The sequence below is a fragment of the Cornus florida genome, unplaced genomic scaffold (genome assembly GCF_030987335.1).
Source record: "Cornus florida cultivar Cherokee Brave unplaced genomic scaffold, ASM3098733v1 CherokeeBrave_3.0.0_Hap2_Chr02, whole genome shotgun sequence".
NCBI classification, from domain to species: domain Eukaryota; kingdom Viridiplantae; phylum Streptophyta; class Magnoliopsida; order Cornales; family Cornaceae; genus Cornus; species Cornus florida.
Window position 1 is genome coordinate 61,953,470 of NW_026775572.1, and position 17,999 is coordinate 61,971,468.

The 17,999-nt window shown below is 32.6% G+C and overlaps 2 protein-coding genes across 3 annotated transcripts in view; both read right to left on the reverse strand.

The window, feature by feature from the left end:
• Positions 1-2,905: 2,905 nt before the first annotated feature.
• LOC132296316 (probable serine/threonine-protein kinase WNK9) lies at positions 2,906-7,833 on the reverse strand. The gene is made up of 4 exons (XM_059794528.1): positions 7,747-7,833; positions 6,468-6,521; positions 3,722-4,108; positions 2,906-3,589 (listed from the first exon to the last, which is right to left on the reverse strand). Exons 1-4 carry the CDS (start codon positions 7,831-7,833, stop codon positions 2,906-2,908), a joined length of 1,212 nt encoding a protein of 403 aa, XP_059650511.1.
• LOC132295132 (loganic acid O-methyltransferase-like) overlaps positions 7,657-17,999 on the reverse strand; it is a 29,532-nt gene continuing 19,189 nt past the window's right edge. Inside the window, exons 1-3 of one of the 2 annotated variants that reach the window (XM_059793252.1) lie at positions 12,037-12,256; positions 8,745-9,404; positions 7,657-8,321 (exon numbers count right to left, since the gene is read on the reverse strand). In XM_059793252.1, coding sequence (XP_059649235.1) covers positions 7,983-8,321; positions 8,745-9,404; positions 12,037-12,129 — 1,092 coding nt within the window. In that variant the 5' untranslated portion in view covers positions 12,130-12,256 and the 3' untranslated portion in view covers positions 7,657-7,982. Of the gene's footprint in view, positions 8,322-8,744; positions 9,405-12,036; positions 12,257-17,999 lie in introns of those variants that run through there. The other variant, XM_059793253.1, reaches the window with a different exon arrangement.

Here is a 17,999-nt window from a genome sequence, read left to right on the forward strand (position 1 = left end):
CATTTGGAACATAGATGTTAGGTGGCATGTACCACATAGATTGATTTATATTAATTTGCAAAGTTTGTAAAACTTTAGGTTATACGCATATCCACTTTTTACGAGTAACTCGTTTACTCACCCTAGTGATTTAGGTTGTTTTTCAGGTAAAGAAACGTTGTTTTGGGATGCATCACATCCCTGGATCATTTTGAATGCTTGGAATATTTTGTAGTACTTTGTTCATGCCCTTGTTAGTATGAAATGCCTTACTTTTGGTTTTATATGTCAAAACATGTATACTTTGTTTTAAATATGTAATGTGTACATAAGTTCACCTTTTGAGATGTATTTGACATGTTTGTAATAAGGCCAAGGGTTTGAGTACTTTGGATTCCATGTATAACTAAGTAAAATAGAGAAATTAGACGCTTTAGGATGATACTCCCTCTATCCTAAAAGAGATGTCTTGTTTGGGGAACCGTGACTCACAAATTAGTTCCCCAAACAGGACATCTAATTTGGGATGAAGGTAGTATCTTTTATTTGGGATGTGTAAAGTGTGCAATAGCACACCCTTAGGGTCTCTTTATATATGTATGAAGTGTGGCCAAGTGTCAAACTGTCTTTTGAAAGCATCCATGGGTTTTGGTTTCAAACTTTTGTTTTAAAAGTCAATTTAGGCAAATTTGAGGTTTAATAGGTCATTTTATGCTTGGGGAATATTTGGGGGCCGTAGACCATTCCCGCACGTCTCAAAACACTTATTGCGTTTGCGTGCACAAATTTTTTAGCACACAGTATCATATTTGTCGAAATGAATACTTGAAGCAAAATTGCATTTTTTTTTTTTTTTTTTTGACATAGTCAGCTAGAAAACTTGATTTTAAGGGAGGTTTCTTCTTTGTATTTTTTCAAAAAAATCCATTTAAGGGTCCAAAATAGTACACTATTTGCAAAAACACTATTCAGTGCTGTTCAGTCCTTGCCGTGCATGGGGGGCTGCCTTGGTGCCCCTTGGCCGCGTCAACGTCCTTTTTTTGTTCTGCTATTTCTCTTCCATCTAGACTCCAAATCAAGTGATTTTTGAGTTTAATTCGTTAATTTTTCGTTGTCTATCCAATGGTATGCACGGTTGCACCTCGATCTTTTTTAAAATGACTATTTTGCCCCTAGGACTAAACTTGTCCTTTTTAAAACGTCACTCCATACTTTGTCTTTTTGAGTTCTGTGACTTCATGTGAAGTCATGCTTTTGTCTTAGGGATGACGTACATCTCTCGAGACTTTATTTCCGTATGAAAAGACCATTTTGCCCTTGGGGGGTATACTTGGTCTATTTTTGAGTTTTTTCTTCCGAGTCTGTTCTCGTTGAGTTCCGTGGCCTCATGGAAGGTCACTTTTTGTGTTTTAGAGATGTATTGTATCTCTAGAAGCTTAGTTTCTATTTTCGCTTTCGCATTCGGGATCCGTTATCGAGTCAAACTTTCATTCATCGCAGGACGCGCTGGTTTGAAAAACCAGGGCCATCATAGGTGTTGTAGCAAAATTGATTTCATTCAAGGCATATTAGCATGAAATACTCCTATTCGATCTAGGGGTGCAACTTGGGTGGGCCAATCAAGCTCAGCCCAATTTTTTTGGAACTTGGGCTTTTAAATTAATAAATCAGGACTAAATCCAGTTGGAATTTTTCAAAGCGCAAACGTCTTCGGGTTGGGCTCGGGCTCGACCCGAACCCAACCCAAAACCCAAAATTTTAAAAAATTTCCGGGTTTTTTTTTTTTTTTTTTTTTGGGCATCCAAATCTTTGATATATATGTATCTATTTATGTGAAGTGTCTGTATCATTTACTGAAAACCCTAATTGGTCATTGATATATATTTGTGATTGGAGAGGGAGATAACCCAAATGCAAACAGGTATCAAGCAATCGCCAACTCGAATAATTTTAAAATAAAAATTTATTTAATAACAAATAAAAAGAATATTTTATTTTATTTTTATATTTAAAATAAAATAAGGTAAGTTTTATTTTTTTGTATTAATAAAAATAAAATTAGAGTTGAAAAAATACAAAAATTAATAATTGAATACTTCAGTCACAATACTAATAGTCTGATCAGATTAAAAGAAATTATTAATGAATTAAAATTTTGTGAAAAAATTGATGTTTCAAACAGGGAAAATAAAGAAATGTATTTTGCATATTTATTGGTAAGGGGAAAAAAATAAAAAAAGAAAAAAAAAAGTGGGTTTAATGGGTCAGCCCGTCCAAAGCCCAACATTATAGTGTATTTTGGCCCTGCCAACTGTTCAGTGGATATAGAATCCTCCATCCTACTCTAGATAACTGCAGAAGACTCCATAAATTTATCTCATCATGAAGCGTCCTACTCAGTACTTACGTGTTGCTTGCGTGGCATAAGCTCCATCGGCGGGGCGTGATAATAAGCTACCAAAATCATAAGTTACCAAACTGGAAAGTAAGCTAGCAATCTGGTTGCTCAAAAATTATGCGAGAATTTATGAAATACACTATATGTTTATGCCAAGCTTATAACACAGGCTAAAAAATCTAACCACCATCACATGTCTCAGCCTTCAATTTGTTTGTTATTTCAAACGAGTGTCAAACAAGCACCATCTGATGGGGCTACTCTATAAGAATTGTCACTGCACTACCAGGGCCTGAGTTGACCATATTTGAAACAACAGCAGACAAGGAAAGCTAAAAAAATAACAAAACAGAAGTATATATATATATATGTGTGTGTGTGTGTAAGAAATAACAAATTCATCATATAATCATTCAAGCAATGCTGAAAGAACATGACACTTCCATTTCTTTAAAAACTGAAACATGCATATTCTGAATTGTATTTGAGAAAATAAAATCTATTTACATAAAAAAAAAAAATAGATATCTAATTCTTTTTTATACACCTCTGACTGGCATCATATATGGCATCCTCCCTCATTCTCAACAGTTCACGAAGGCGTTGGTAGTATTCCATCTCAATACCATTAAGCTTCAGCTTCAACCGATCATCGTCTGCTTCAGATGGTGAAAAGAGACTTAACAAACTCATCTCCTTAGACAGTGCACTGGATGAAGCAGCAGAGGGTATCTCTGAATCCTTCATTGGTTGACTCGATATGACATTCCCCCGAACACTACCTTTTTTGTGTTGATCAGTATTTTCATCATCGGATCTCAAAACAGACAAACTTTGTGAGTTTTGATCATGTTGAAGTACAGCAGAATTCCCGTATGAATCTGTTAATCCATTTCCTGATGAATTTTTCCAGTTGGGTACAAGTTTGTCAATCAACCTGTCCATTAACTTCACTAATGATGGCTTATCATCCTTCGACAAAAAATTGAGTTGTTCAACCATCTCACCAGCTATTGAGGGTACAGTATCAGTATCAAGATCAAACTTAAACTCAATTGTGTTCACCTGACCACACAAGTTAGCAACACGCAAGGTCAATGAAACAGAGATATCATCAACTTTCTCACCTCTTATCCGAACCACTGAAACTCTGGAGCTGAAAGGTTTGTTGCTAGTGTCTATGTCCGTCGGAATAGAACCGGACTTTGGCACCTTTATTGGTACAAGAGGATCACAAATAAGCCCCTTTCAATTTGGAGACGAAAGGAAGGGATCTTTCAACAGCTCTGCCGCGGACAAACCCAGTGATGTTGGAACCAAACACTTTTCTATAAACAGCCTCACTTGGGGATCATTCACCCTCTCAAGAGCAGTTGGCTTCATCAATCCAGACATAACCTTATATATTTGTGCTTGACTTTTGCATTCACCATATAGGTTTTCACAAGAAACCAACTCTAGCATGCACATTCCAAAGGAATGTATATCAAACAGTTGGTAAACCAATTCAGGAGTGCCAACACCACTACTTGGAGAATGCATAACAGAAGCCAACGCAAGACCCCCAATTTTTAACTCTGCACTATTGCCATTCACAAAAAAATTCTCACACTCGAGATCTTCATGAATAATGGTGTGACTGTGGAGATAGTGTAGACCTCGGAGATCAGACCTTGCATCGTGTTCAACAAGATTTCTATTGGCCAAATATGCGCGAATTTCTTGTGATGCCTTTCGGCCTCACAAATGCCCCATCAACATTTCAGAGCCTCATGAACGAGGTCTTTCGTCCGTTCCGACAATGTTTTCATGTTTCAATGACTGAAGAAGGTGAGCCTTGCTGCTCTGCATAATGTTGCCTCACTTGGCTCCAAGCAACTTCTACTCCATTAATTGATTAATTGAATGCTCCTCTCCAACAACTCAGTCAAACCTTCCTTGGAGTTAAATAATCAATCCCAAATCACAAAACAACAATTTCGATACAAACCCACAAAAGGAAAATCTATTCAGAAAAGGCCTCAGAAACAACCAAATAAGAATCAATAGCCGATTCAAACAAAACCGGACGACACCTAATAAAAATCACACTAATCCCTTCAAAAACCATCGGTTATATCCGTATACCGGGTGTGCATATATATATATAAAGATAGATTTTAAACAGGAAGAAAATAAAATCTGGAAAAAAGATGTATAGAAAGAGAAAATACAAAACCCTAGAAGTCTTCTTCTTCTTCTTCTTTGGATGCAAAGAGAGGCAGTGATCAAACAGATTGAAAACTATGAACCCTAATTTTTGATGTAGTAATATAAAAAAACGCGTGTATATATATGTATAGCAAAAGAAGAGATCAAATAGGTGTTTAAGTTGTGTAGTTGATAACTACAACTCCTATTGTGGAACTATCTGGAAAATACAGAGTATTAGTTGATAACTAGAACTCCTATTGTGGTCCCGCCACTACTATCTGGTAATTGGTTGTGGCAATGGGTCGGGTTGGTTGAATCATATGAGCTCAAACTCGATCCAATACCGACCAATTAGAATAACATGGGCCCTATATTTAATTTATTTACCGAACCCGTGGAAATGGTATCATGGTATCAACCGGAACCCAACCAACTCGTTTGTTTAGTTTTTTTCGTATTTTTGGAATTTTTTTTTTAAACCATTTATAATGATTTAATTAACATGTTACAACACTATTAAGTATTAATGTAAAACAATGAGTAAGGAAAATATTAGAAATATATTACAAATTTACAATTTATTAAAATTGGAGGAAAAATAGCTCTCATCAATTATTAAACACTCAAAGGTTGTATCTAGGGGTGACAAAATGGGTCAGGAACTATTAACCCGTCCATATTCGTCCGCTTTTTAATGGTTATGGATGAACTATATTTAATTGAGGGTCAAGATGGGTTGGGTAATTTTTAACCATTTAATTTGAGGGTCAAAATGGGTTGAATATGGTTAACCACATTCAACCCATATTTCACCCATCACATAATAAACACACAACACACATCTATTCCATATTCTACTCAACTCATTTCTCTCTCTAAAATTCTCTCACCCACAATCCCCTCTCTCTAAATTTGTCTCTCTAAAAATTTCTTCTAAAAAAATAAATAATTAAAAATAATTTTAAAAAATTAAATAATAATTTTAAATAATTAAAAAACTAATAAATTTAAAAATAAAAAAATTTAAAACCTTCCAAAAAAATAATTTAAAAATAAAAATAATTAATTTTTTTTTTAAATTATAAAAATTTTAAAAAATTAAAAAAATTTAAAAAATAATAAAAATTTAAAATAAATAAAAAAATTTAAAAATAAATTTAAAAAATTAAATAATTTTTTTAATTTACTTGGCTCCTGAGCGTGACCGTGATCCCAATTAAGTAGGACTAATAATTTCAGACAGATTAAAAATTAGTCCCATAGTTCACAGTAATTAGGGCTCTGCATATATAAAAATGACATTTGTTCATTACAGGAACATATATATATATATATGTATGTATGTATGTATGTATGACTCTGCATACATATATCATACAATATACAGTAATAGTTTATGGAATAGAAAAACATAAAAGGAGTTTATTCGTATAGGGCGGAGGGAGTGGTGACAAACGCCGTTGTGTCTTTGTGACATTGATTGGGGCGACCAAGAGTGAGAAAATGAACGAAAATTTCTAAAATATTCTTTTCATTTTAAATTTCTAAAAATATTCTTCACTTTCCTTTTTTCTTTTTTTTAATCCTCTTTTAATATTTTCACTTGATTTAGTTATAATTTTCTTAACAAAATTATTAAATTTGGGCGTGTTTAGTAAAACTGGTACTATTATTTCTGTCAAAACTAAAACATGCTTGGTAATTTTAAATGTGAAAATAAAGCTAAAACAATTATTTGGATATGGAAGGCTCAAGTATTTTCCTTCTGACTTAACTTCTTTCTCTTTTTTTTTTTTTATTTTAAATAAGGTTACGTCTAATAATTTAGTAATGGTCATATTCTGTTTTTTCAGGAAAAAAATTTCACAAATTGCAAAATATGACTGTTAAATAATACCTTCCTTTCTTTCTCCGCTATTCTCTCTCCAGACACATTTTTCACTCCAACTCCCTGTGCCTCACAAATTACAACCAAAGTGGGTTCAGTCAAATATATATATAGCTATATAACTCAATGGGAGATAGATATATAATATTTGCACTTGAAAAAAAACAACTCTCAACCACAGATTTATTTTGTTAGATCCGTTTGTATGAATTAAAAATTTTTAAAAAATAATAAATAATAAAAAAATTTAAAAATAATTAAAAATTTAAAAATTTAAAAAATATAAAATAATTAAAAATAATAATTAATGGATCCACATGTCATAATGGGTTGACTCGCCTATTTTTAACCCTTTTTAAACGGGTTGAATATGGATCTTGACCCATATTGACCCGTCCAAATTCAACCCAATCCAAATTCAACCCAACTCGTTCATTTTTAACCCAACCCAAATCCAACCCAACCCGTCCATTTGCCACCCTAGTTGTATCCCATAAAAATTCGTGTGTCTGTTTTAGTTTAATAAAAATAAAGTTAAAAATTAGTAAGAAAAAAATTCATTGTCTTCCATTTCTCAAATAAAGGTAGTTCAAAACATTCTAGAAATTCGACACTACAATTTGTCAACACCAAAATTAAGTGGCATGAATCATTGACCTAACATCCATCAACACCATTCTTCCGATCTTCCACCTAGCAAGGAAAATTACTAACAGTATAAACTTTTTGGAAATAAAATCATTCAAACACGGACAATTAATTCTGTTGCTAGAACAAAGAACAGAACCAAAAAGTAGAATAGTTAAGACAATAGCTATTATCCTTCCACAACATGTAGATATTATTCGCTTTGCATACTTTTTTTTCACTATTTTACTTGAAACGCATCTATATAGTTAGGATGTCCACGCACACACAAATATCAATCACTTTTTCTCCAGATCTTGGACGCCACAATAAATTGCATTAACAAATAGTATCAATTTGGTGCAAACTTACAGTCCAAACACTTGGCCAAATTTCCAACTCCTGCTAGTTTGAACACTTCAAAATAATATTAGCTTTAGAAGCAAAGAGTCCTCACACCACTCCATGTATTCCTGTACCTAGAGTGTGCATTCTCCACTATCAAAGCTTTAAATTTCTGCATTTGAACCACAAAATCATGAACTTTGAAGCTTTTCAAACACATCACAAGGACTCAAAAACAAAGATTACAACTCAATTATATTTTGAACACCAAATATTCCAACACAGTATAGTTTTTAACCATATATTTTCTAAATACAGTAGGAAAAAAAGAGAAGATAGCAGACACAGGCAAAGTCTGCTCCAACATTTCACCAACAGTCTCCCATCCAAATGATTGGTGCATTTTCAACAAAAAGTGGGGAATCAATCTTTGACCTGGCATCCATCAACACCATTCTTTCAATAAGCACACCATCTCCTTGTGGGATAGAGCATATACAGGCAAGTTGAATGAATCACTTGTGCTTCACTGACTAATTTCTTCAACTCACATCATTTACGCATCAAAACAAGAAATAGTTTGGCTTTAATAGTGTTTGTCGACTCCAGCACACAAGATAACTCTGCAGTTTTTTTAAAAGCCTGCTCAAACATTTTATCAACTATATCATGTCCAAAGTGTTTGGTGAAAATCCCTTCCATGCTAGCTCGTAGGTGCAGTATCAATGTCTGCCCATCAACTGGGGCATTAATCTTGGAACTGTGCTCCATCAACTCCATTCTCTGAATACTGAAACGCCCATCTTTTTCAACCAGCTGCGCCATCTCCTTGGGGGTGGGAAAATACATTGGCAAGTTGAATGAATCCACTTGATCATCACACACTAATCCCTGTAATAAAGGTTTGCGTTATCGGGTTACACAGAAGATCTGACACAAGGTTCAAATGTAACAGACTCATCAAAGTTGACAAGATAAAGGATGATATGTGTAATAGTAATGATAGGGAGTCTAACAGTTGAGCAAATCCTACTAATTTTATGAGTATGTGCTGATGTCATCATGACGTCAAGAATATTAATGACATCAGCCCCCACTCCCATAAATCAGCCGGAGTTGTCTGACTATTGGACTCCAAATCATTATCCTAAACGGAATACAAACTGCAGCTAAATTAATGCAGCTAGTATAGTTCGAACAAGTTTTTCTGGTCATAAAATTGAATTTAAATGTGATTGTATCGCCTGATAGTTTTCAACTAGTAAGTTTCATTGCTTTTCTGGCACTAATTTGAATAGCTGAACATTGACTTACCTCATTGACCATATACATGAGGCAGGATCCAAGAAAATCAAGTGTGAGACCTGATAAGAGCTGAGAATGATGGATATCATTCGGGAGACCTGGCATGATAAGTACCATCATCCCTCCAATTACAGTCTCTTTAGCTCTAGCATTCAGAAAGATCTCCATGTCTTTTGCAAATTGAGCTCCATAGCTCTTGGCAACTTCTTCAGAGGCCCTTGTGTAGTGAATGTTACCCTTGTTCCACGCAGGAGAGTTTTTGTCCAGCAATTCTTCAGGAACCTTAGAGAGCCAGTGGAGCGCATAACAGGAAAACAAAAAATGGAGAGAGGAGTCGGGGAATAACCGGCCATAGAAAGAACCTGGCACTCCTGCAGCAAAGTATTGCCTATCAAATGGGAGAGAAGCGAAAAGGGTATTGAAATCATTGGAAGCGTGATCATTGAAGAACACTTGGAATTCGAGCATTTTAGGTGCGAGGCCTTGGGAATGGTACTTCTTTTCCATGGCTTGCAGTACGTTTTGCATAGCAAAGAAGGTATTTGGCCCGACTGAACATCCCAAATCTGCTACGCGCAATGTGCTTGAAGTAGAAGTGAGGCTTTTTATGTCAAGCTTCTCTGATATTGCTTCATTGATCAATTCCTTCGTAGAATCTGAACCTTCTCTCTGTAAAATAGGCCAGTCATTGCTATCATAGCACTGATATCAACAATAACAAGTCCTGTCTATGCTTGTCATAGTAAAAAACTCGATTCAACTTAGAAAGAGTGTCAAATAGAGTTATATTCATGACTAGATCTGTCATAGTGAATAGTTTTAGTACTATAGCCCAAATATAATACAAGTGAACTAACACAAACAAGGTGAGGTAAACATGTGATGAATGGGGTTCTAAGCTAATGATGGACGAACTAATAGAATATTGAGCTCTCTTTGTACTCTAGTTTTTGAAATATGCAATTCATATTAAGAAATGTGGTTCTGGCAAAATTACTACCATAGAGCACATTCAGAGAAAAACAGAGCACCAATGATACCTCCCATTTGAAAAAAATTGAATAAGCTAAAAAATTTTGCTCTCATAAAAGCATGAAATACCTGTGCAAAACACAAAACAACCGACTATGTTCAACATATTTAATTGGGTGCTTACCTAGCAAGAATATTTTCATAATTTAAGTTTATGGTATGATTATACATAAAACTCTTATTTTTTTTCTCTCACATTATGGTATGTACTTAGATTTTTGTATTTAGGGTTACACTATAAAGTTTGTGTTATAGGGTTACACTAAGGATTTGATGCAACTGTGGTTCAAATTAATGCAACCCACCCCGTGCAGATATTGTCCATTTTTCCCTGGTAGAGGAGAAGTTGTCTTTAGTTATGTGTGGATGCCTTTTAAATATGTAGACGTGTTTTAAAAACCGTGAATACGAAGAATGTGCAAAACGGACAAAATCTACATAGCGTGAGGTAGGTCATCACATTTTGGGATGTAAGTATTTTGGTGCATTTGTGCAACAAGCAAGATTGAATAGTAACCAATGGTTATTACTCTAAAGGAGAGGTTGAATATTTGAGTTTGCCAGAGGCAATATTGTGAGTATGCTTGTGTGCGTGTACTTGAACTTTCGGAAAGATTATATATATATATATATATAGAGTATAGTATATAAGAAATTTTTTGGGCGCCTTTAACTTGAATAAGAATAGTTGGTTTCCTTTTTGGCTTTAATTTGTATAGCTGATTGTGGGGACTCACCATATTGACCAAATCCATGAGGCAGGAACTGAGAAAATCATATGGCTCACCAAGGAAGAGCTTAGAATGATGGATGTCATCTGGGAAACCCATAATGATGACTACCATCATAGCTCCAACAATCATCTCTTTAGCTCTGGCACCCAGAAAGATCTCCATGTCCTTTGCATATTAATCTTGCATCTTCTTAATTTGTAAATTCTAATTTATTAAATATTTGTGTAAATTAATTTCTGAAAAAATATTTATGTCAATTTAAATTTTCTCTAACTAATTATTTAATAATTTTACATAGTTTAGTACCATCCTGTCAAAATTAATTATAATCGTTACCACCATTGGTTTTAAAGTAGGTACTTGACATCCATCAATATAAGCAGCTACTCAGATCAAAACTTTCGTATTATTTAAACATTAGTCAAAACTATTAATCTAAATTTAATGTATGCTTCTTAAATCTTAAGTCGATATAAATCTCCTTCAATCTAAAGGAAGCCTAAAACTTAATCAGAGAGTTGAATACCTATTCAGGCAAAATAGCAACATGTTGTCTATAGATATAATACAGGGTAAAGTACATTAAACCCCCTCAACTATACCTCAAATGCAACTAACCCCTCAACTACCAAAAAACTCTCTCAACCCTGAAGTTGGTTAAGTTTTAGGACAGAGGAGGTTTTTGCGATCCATTGCTGTTGATGGAAAAGTTAAATGACTCTTTTGCCCCTTTAATAAAACTACCTCGTTTTATATGCTATCTAATGAGAGTTGTTCACGTGGCTAACATAATCTCCATTCCTAATAAATAATTGACAACTCATCCTATCACTCCATTTCACACTTTAATAACCAATAAATTAAAAGGTAAATATAATCATGAAAATAGTTTTCAAGGTGGACTCTGTTTTCTTCTTGCTGTTGTAATTGACCTTTGGTGATAAGCTTCAATGTTGATAAAATTATGATTGTTTTCCTCTACCAAACACCGTCAAACCCAATTGAAACCACAAACCCACACACCACAAACCATCAAACCCAATTGAAACCAACCCACTGCCACAACCACCGTTATCGTCGATCTCAGATGCAGTTTGATAAGAGTATTGATCTGTGGGGTTGACATCGTTTTATTTTTCCCATTTGCAGTTTGAATAGAGATGCTATACACTCTTATATTGAAGGAACACCACCACAGATCGATGAAGGAGGAAGGGCAATGAGTGAATTAGGGGAACTTATGCGTTAGGGCTTTTTTGGTTAGTAACAGTCTTTCAATGGCACATTTGATTAGGGTTGTATAGTCATTTAGATGAATATGGGCTCTCACGTGCAAGGCAGGTGTTAAAAACTGATTGACCGATCGTCGGATTAGGTAAACTGCAACCAAACAACATAGTTTGGGGAGGTTTTCTGTTACTTTAGAAATTCAGGGAGGTTTTGTGCTCATTGGATATAGTTGAGGTAGGGTTTATTGCACTTTATCCTATAATATATATCTATACACACACATATTAAACATGTAATTTACTTACTTGATAAATGGAGTTATTGGAGTAGCTGTAAGTGCCATCACCACTAGTCATCGGATATGATTCCGGCCTGGCTGCAGTTTTGGTGTTGCTCATCTCTCTCTCTCTCTCTCTCTCCTCTGAAGCTGAAATGAGAATTCAGAGCCCTTAACTTAATATAGACAAATTTATTTTATTTTATTGCCCTTAACTTAATATAGACAATTTTCTTTTATTTTTATTTTTATTTTTATTTTTTTGGTAAAATATTTACACATTGTTTATTTGCATTATTAGACGGGAAGGTGAGTAGGTTTTGATTAGTCTCATTTGGATGCTGCTTTTCATTTTGTCCAAATATTCGCTTCTGTGAATATTTTTTCTTATTATTATTGACTTATTGCTTTCCCAGAAGACAAAAAGCTAAAGACAAATGCGTCCATTTAGAATGGAAAGATTGACTAGAATTTTTATTATTTATTATTTTTTATTTTTAGCACTGATACTACAACAGAATACTTTTAGTGAATTACATAATAGAATGTTCTAATTAAAAGGGTAGATTTAATAATTCACTACAATTATTCTAGGTCTATAAATTAATATTTATTTTTTATTTTTTTGAGCATTCTATTCAAAATAACTATTTATTAGGATTTTTTTTTTTTTTTAAATTGTTAGCAATGACTTTGAATATCCTATGCACTTCGTTTGGTCACTCACTGTAGCGGTATCAGACCTTACTTTTCAAAGAGATGTGAGATTTCAAGTCTCAACGAAGATGTGTGTGTGTAAATACCAACTAAAAAAAAGAGATAAATAACAATTGGAGTCAATTCCAACTATGGGGTTTGCATTAATTAATTGTTTCAGTTTGACACCTTCCATTTGAAAAAAAATTAAATAAGCTAAAAAAATTTGCTCTCATGAGCGCATGAAATACCTGTGCAAAACACAAAACAACCGACTATGTTCAACATATTTAATTGGGTGCTTACCTAGCAAGAATATTTTTCATAATTCAAGTTTATGGTATGATTATACATAAAACTCTTATTTTTTTCTCTCACATTATGGTATGTTCTTCGATTTTTGTATTTAGATGCACATACATGTCCTACCCGATTTCATATAACATAGGCTTTAACATAACATAGGGCCAACAAATTGCCCTTTATTTAACTTCATATTGAGTGAACTAAAAACATGGGGAAGTTATTATGGTTTAATAAGTTAATACACGGATTGCCCTAATAGTCCCATTTCGATATTTTAAAATTACTAAGCTTTCTTTTCAATCTCGAATACATATATTATCAAGTTAGAAATTTTAAAAACTTAATTTACCGAAAAAAAAAAAATACATTTATCTTATTTGACTTTTTAAATGAGACAAGTATTTTGAAATAACACAAAGAACTAAATTGATACAGAGGAGTAACAATTATGATATTAGAGGTCACAGAGAACAAAGAAGTCACATACTCCAGGATTTTTATTTTTTTATCTTTTTTTGTGAATATCTAACTTTTTATGGAGCATACTAGGGGTGCATATGGTCCGGTTTGGACCGGATTGGGAGTATTTTGGGACCAAACCATTTATAACGGTTCCACTATTTTTGAAATTAGATCAAACCATAATGTCCATGGAACTAAACCAAACCAAACCGTGAAAAACCGGTTTGGTTTAATTAGGTTTGTCGTTTCAATTGATTTTATTTTTATTTTATTTTAATTTAGAGGGGCCAAAGTTTTAAAAAAAAAAAAAAATTTAAGAAGAAATAAATGAAAGAAAATTGACATATATTTGAAAGGAAAAAAAATTGAAATATATTTGAAAAGGGAAATTTGACTTTTTTTTTTTAAAAGAAATTTAAGAAATTTAAAGAACAAAAGAAAGAAAGGGAGCACGTGAGAACTTTACTTGATTTATATATATATATATATATATATATATATATATATATATATATATATATAACATAGTAACAATTCGGTCCGGTCCAGCACGACCCTAAACTAGGACCGGACTGAAAAATTACGATTCCATAAATTTGGGCTCTGGACCGGACCAAACCACTATACAACTAGCTTAAATCGCCTAATTCAGTATGATCCGGTCCGATTTTTTAATTTACCGGATTTTTTTAACACCCCTAGAGCATACTGGCAGGGGCATAACCATATATATTATGTCAAAGGGGGGAACTAAAAACTTTCAAAATTCTTATTTATGGCTCCCAAAAAATAGTGAATGTAATAAACCTAACTTATGGTCCACCAAAACATAGAAAATTATAATTGCCCCCCTAAAATTTTTCAAAACACTTATTAAATGGCTCCACAAACACCGAGTTTAGAAATTAAAAAAACTTGTATCCACTAAAACGTAATAGAAAATTTCAATTTGGATCTTTGTAGCCTTAATTTTAAAAGCCAGATCTTGTATTAAAAAAAATACATAAGTTCATTATTATTGTATTCCTTATGGCAACATGTCAATACTTCATTTATAATTACATCCATACATATATAAGAGCATCTCCAATAGTACGTTAAAAAACTATTATGTGTAAAATATACACTGTCATATATGATTTGTAATTTTTTTTCATCTCCAGCAATCTGTTAAGATATACTGCCACATCACCAATGTGTAAAAAGATTGTGTATTTTACACCGCCCTTTTACACAGCCACGTAAGCATATTTTCTCTTTCCTCCCCCTTTTCCACTTGCGGTTCTCTTTCTTCTCTCTCAATCCTTTACGCCTCTTTGTTTCCCACTTTTCTAGAGCACTATAGAGAAGAATCTACAACTTGCAACAAAGTAAGAACTACTCGACCATCTTTTATTTTATTTTTATTTTTTTTAATAAACATAGTTTGATTTATCACTTTCGTTTGATCTTATCTTCTGCAATTATCGCCGTAGATTCTAAGGTTTTTTTTAGATTTTTTTATCATTTTACATTTTATTCTAATAAGATAAATATGTACTAGCTAGCCAAAAATGAGATATATATTTTAACCATGTTTTTATATAATTGTTAATATAAAACCTTTGATTATGTAGTTTCTACATACTTGAATCTTATTTTATTATTTGTTATTAAGTTAAAATTCTAGTGGCGGCATGAAAGGTTTTCTATTAGCGAGATGAGAGAGTGAAATATAGGGGGAAATTATTAAGATTGGGACGTGAGATTTAATCGCAAAAAAGGTAGAATGAATCAAGTAAGTTGGTAAAAGTTATGTAGGGCCTTGGGTATGACATGCGATTAGTTATTATTGAGGAAATTTTTTTTTTTTTTTTTTTTAACAAAAGGTATAAAATAACCGCTGGAGATAAAAATAGGTACTACAAATTTTTTATGTAAACACAAATCAGATTTACACAAAAGAGATGCTCTAATATTCGTATATATGAATTCAAGAAGGGAAAAAAAAAAAAAAAGAGGGTAAATTACACTATTGTCCCATCGCAAGAGAAGGCGTACCTTAGAAGTATAACCGTCGCGGGTTTGAATCAAGTACGTAGTAAATAACTAATGAATCAGCCTACACTCATCTACTTTCATCTTTATGTTAATATTTGCGACTATATATAGGATTTGTTCAGTTATAAGGGTAAATAGTTGCATTAATATTCCATCAAGGATGCTTCTTTCCTAAATGTGGAATCATACTCAAAGATCCAGAAATTAAAGTTTCAAATATGGAAAGAATTTCTAAGGAAAATTAATTCTTATCAATGCTTCAAATCTACCGCTTCTCTTTTGACATGTAACCCTATGTTTTTTTTTCCTTCTCATATTTATTCTGTGGGTTTGTTTGGTTAGAGTCAAGTAACCAGAAAGGAAAAGAAAACGAAAATATTTTAATTTTTAAGAAGTTTGGTTAGAGGGAGAGGGAAAGTGAAAGTTTTGGGGAAAATACGATTCTGGCATCTGAAAATTTTTCCCAAAAATTTTTCGTGCATAAAACACAATAAAATTAACTTTCTCGCAAAAGTTGTGTACTTTACCTATTACTTTCCTATTATACCAATGTCAGTTGTCTCTCTTCATTCTTCTTCTCTGAATATCATTGAAAATATGAGTTTCATTCTTATATTATTTGTTTATACAATCATGTATTACTAATTTAATTATTTGATTTAATTATTTGTATTTTTATGTCATCCAAATTTAATTTATTTTTTCCTTTCGTTATTAATTTAATTTTTTTTTTCCGCCCGAAATGATTAAGAGTTGTTATATACGGAGTATATACATGTTGGGATTTATATGCCCTGGCATAGCAAATTCCTGTTTAGATTAAAGTGACATATGTTCCTGACGTTTATGAAATATTTATGTTTTATACAATTGGTGAATTCAATGTATTATATTTCAATTCATTATAGAATTGATAGTGTCCATTTGATTACAAGAGATATTTATATATATGTTTGTAATGGCAATCAATGCATGATATATAAATAGTAATCATAAATGGTTCATAGTCGGTAAGTATGGATGGACTCATAATTAATTAAGATTTGAACTTGATCCGCGTTAGGTTGAGATATATTGCGAGAGCCGTCATATGCAATTACTCCCTATCACTGTCATGGCATTTGACTCTTAAGTATGAGAAAATTATAGACTCTTTTATTAATTAATAATTACTTTGATTTGTTCGGCGGATTCTTCGGAATCCCTAGACCGACACTTTGGGTAGTTATGTAATTAATAGTTAGATGGTTATATTTTCAATATTTGCATCATTATTACTTGTATTTATTTTGTATTGATTATGGTTGATCACAAAGTAAATTCGAAGGCCTTCGTGTATTTTTAGACAAAATGATTTATTATATATTTATTTATTTAAATTATTATTTTTGTTAAACAAATATTTTACTATGATCAAGCCAGAAATAATCAGAGGTATCAAAATAAATATATTAATTAAGTAGTCGGATTGATGGCTTAATTTATCCGATAACTAATTATGCATAGAGGGGTCAAAGTACAATATTGACTTAGAGGTTATTTATTATTTAATTGGAGTTCAATTAATTTCTTTTAGTGGAGTAGAAATTAATTTATGAATTAATTGAATTGGGTCCATGGACCGGGCCAATTATTAATTCATTGTAGCCAATAAAATAATAGGCCCAATGGATTCTCACTCATAGCCCAACTTGATATTGGAATCATATTAGATTTGAGACATGTGAATTAGAGATTGAGAAGGATTAGTTGTTTCCTTTTCTTTACCTTTATGTTGCCTATAAATATACATGGTCTATGTATATTTTAGGTGTGATTTTTAGTAGAAGGAAAAAGGAATATATTTTCTCTCTCTAGAAAATTAGGGTTTATGTTCTCATCTAATGGAGGCTCCCACAAGCCTAATTTTCCAAGGTCATTCATGGAGGCATATGAGTGATTCCTAAAGGCAAAACAATTACCAAGAAGATGGAGATCCAAGGAGAATGCATCTTGCTAAGGGATCTATAATAAGTGAGAACATTCACTTTAGAGGAGAGATCTAAGGCTTACTCAAACCTTGATGTAAGTATTTAATCTTTTAATTGAATGATACATCATGTTTTATTTTTGCATAAAACTTGTCTCTATGTAATGAATCAAGATCTATGAATTTAAATCCCTCGAAAAGTTTTTAAAACTAGCACGTTTCCCAACAGTGGTATCAGAGCATGGTTTGATTCATTACTAGAGATCATGATTTTATGAAAATCATCATTCATGGATCCAAAATTATATTCATATATATTTTTATTGATGTATGTTGATGTATGATTTAATATGTTGATATATATTGATACATGATGATGTATGAATAATTGTGAATGAATGATGATATATGGTTGGGCCATGGATGAAGCTTATAGGTTAAATTAATGTAATTTTATCTTTGGATGAATGTAATTAAGGCTTTGATTTAGCCGTTTGAAAGTTCAATGATGTAATTTA

Coding starts and splice junctions, on each gene's coding strand:
- LOC132296316 (XM_059794528.1), bottom strand. CDS start 7,833: ATGCACCAATCATTTGGATGGGAGACTGTTGGTGAAATGTTGGAGCAG. Junction 6,522..7,746: donor TCTTCTCTTTTTTTCCTACT/GTATTTAGAAAA, acceptor TGTGAGGCACAG/GGAGTTGGAGTGAAAAATGT. Junction 3,590..3,721: donor AGAGGGTGAATGATCCCCAA/GTGAGGCTGTTT, acceptor GTACCAATAAAG/GTGCCAAAGTCCGGTTCTAT.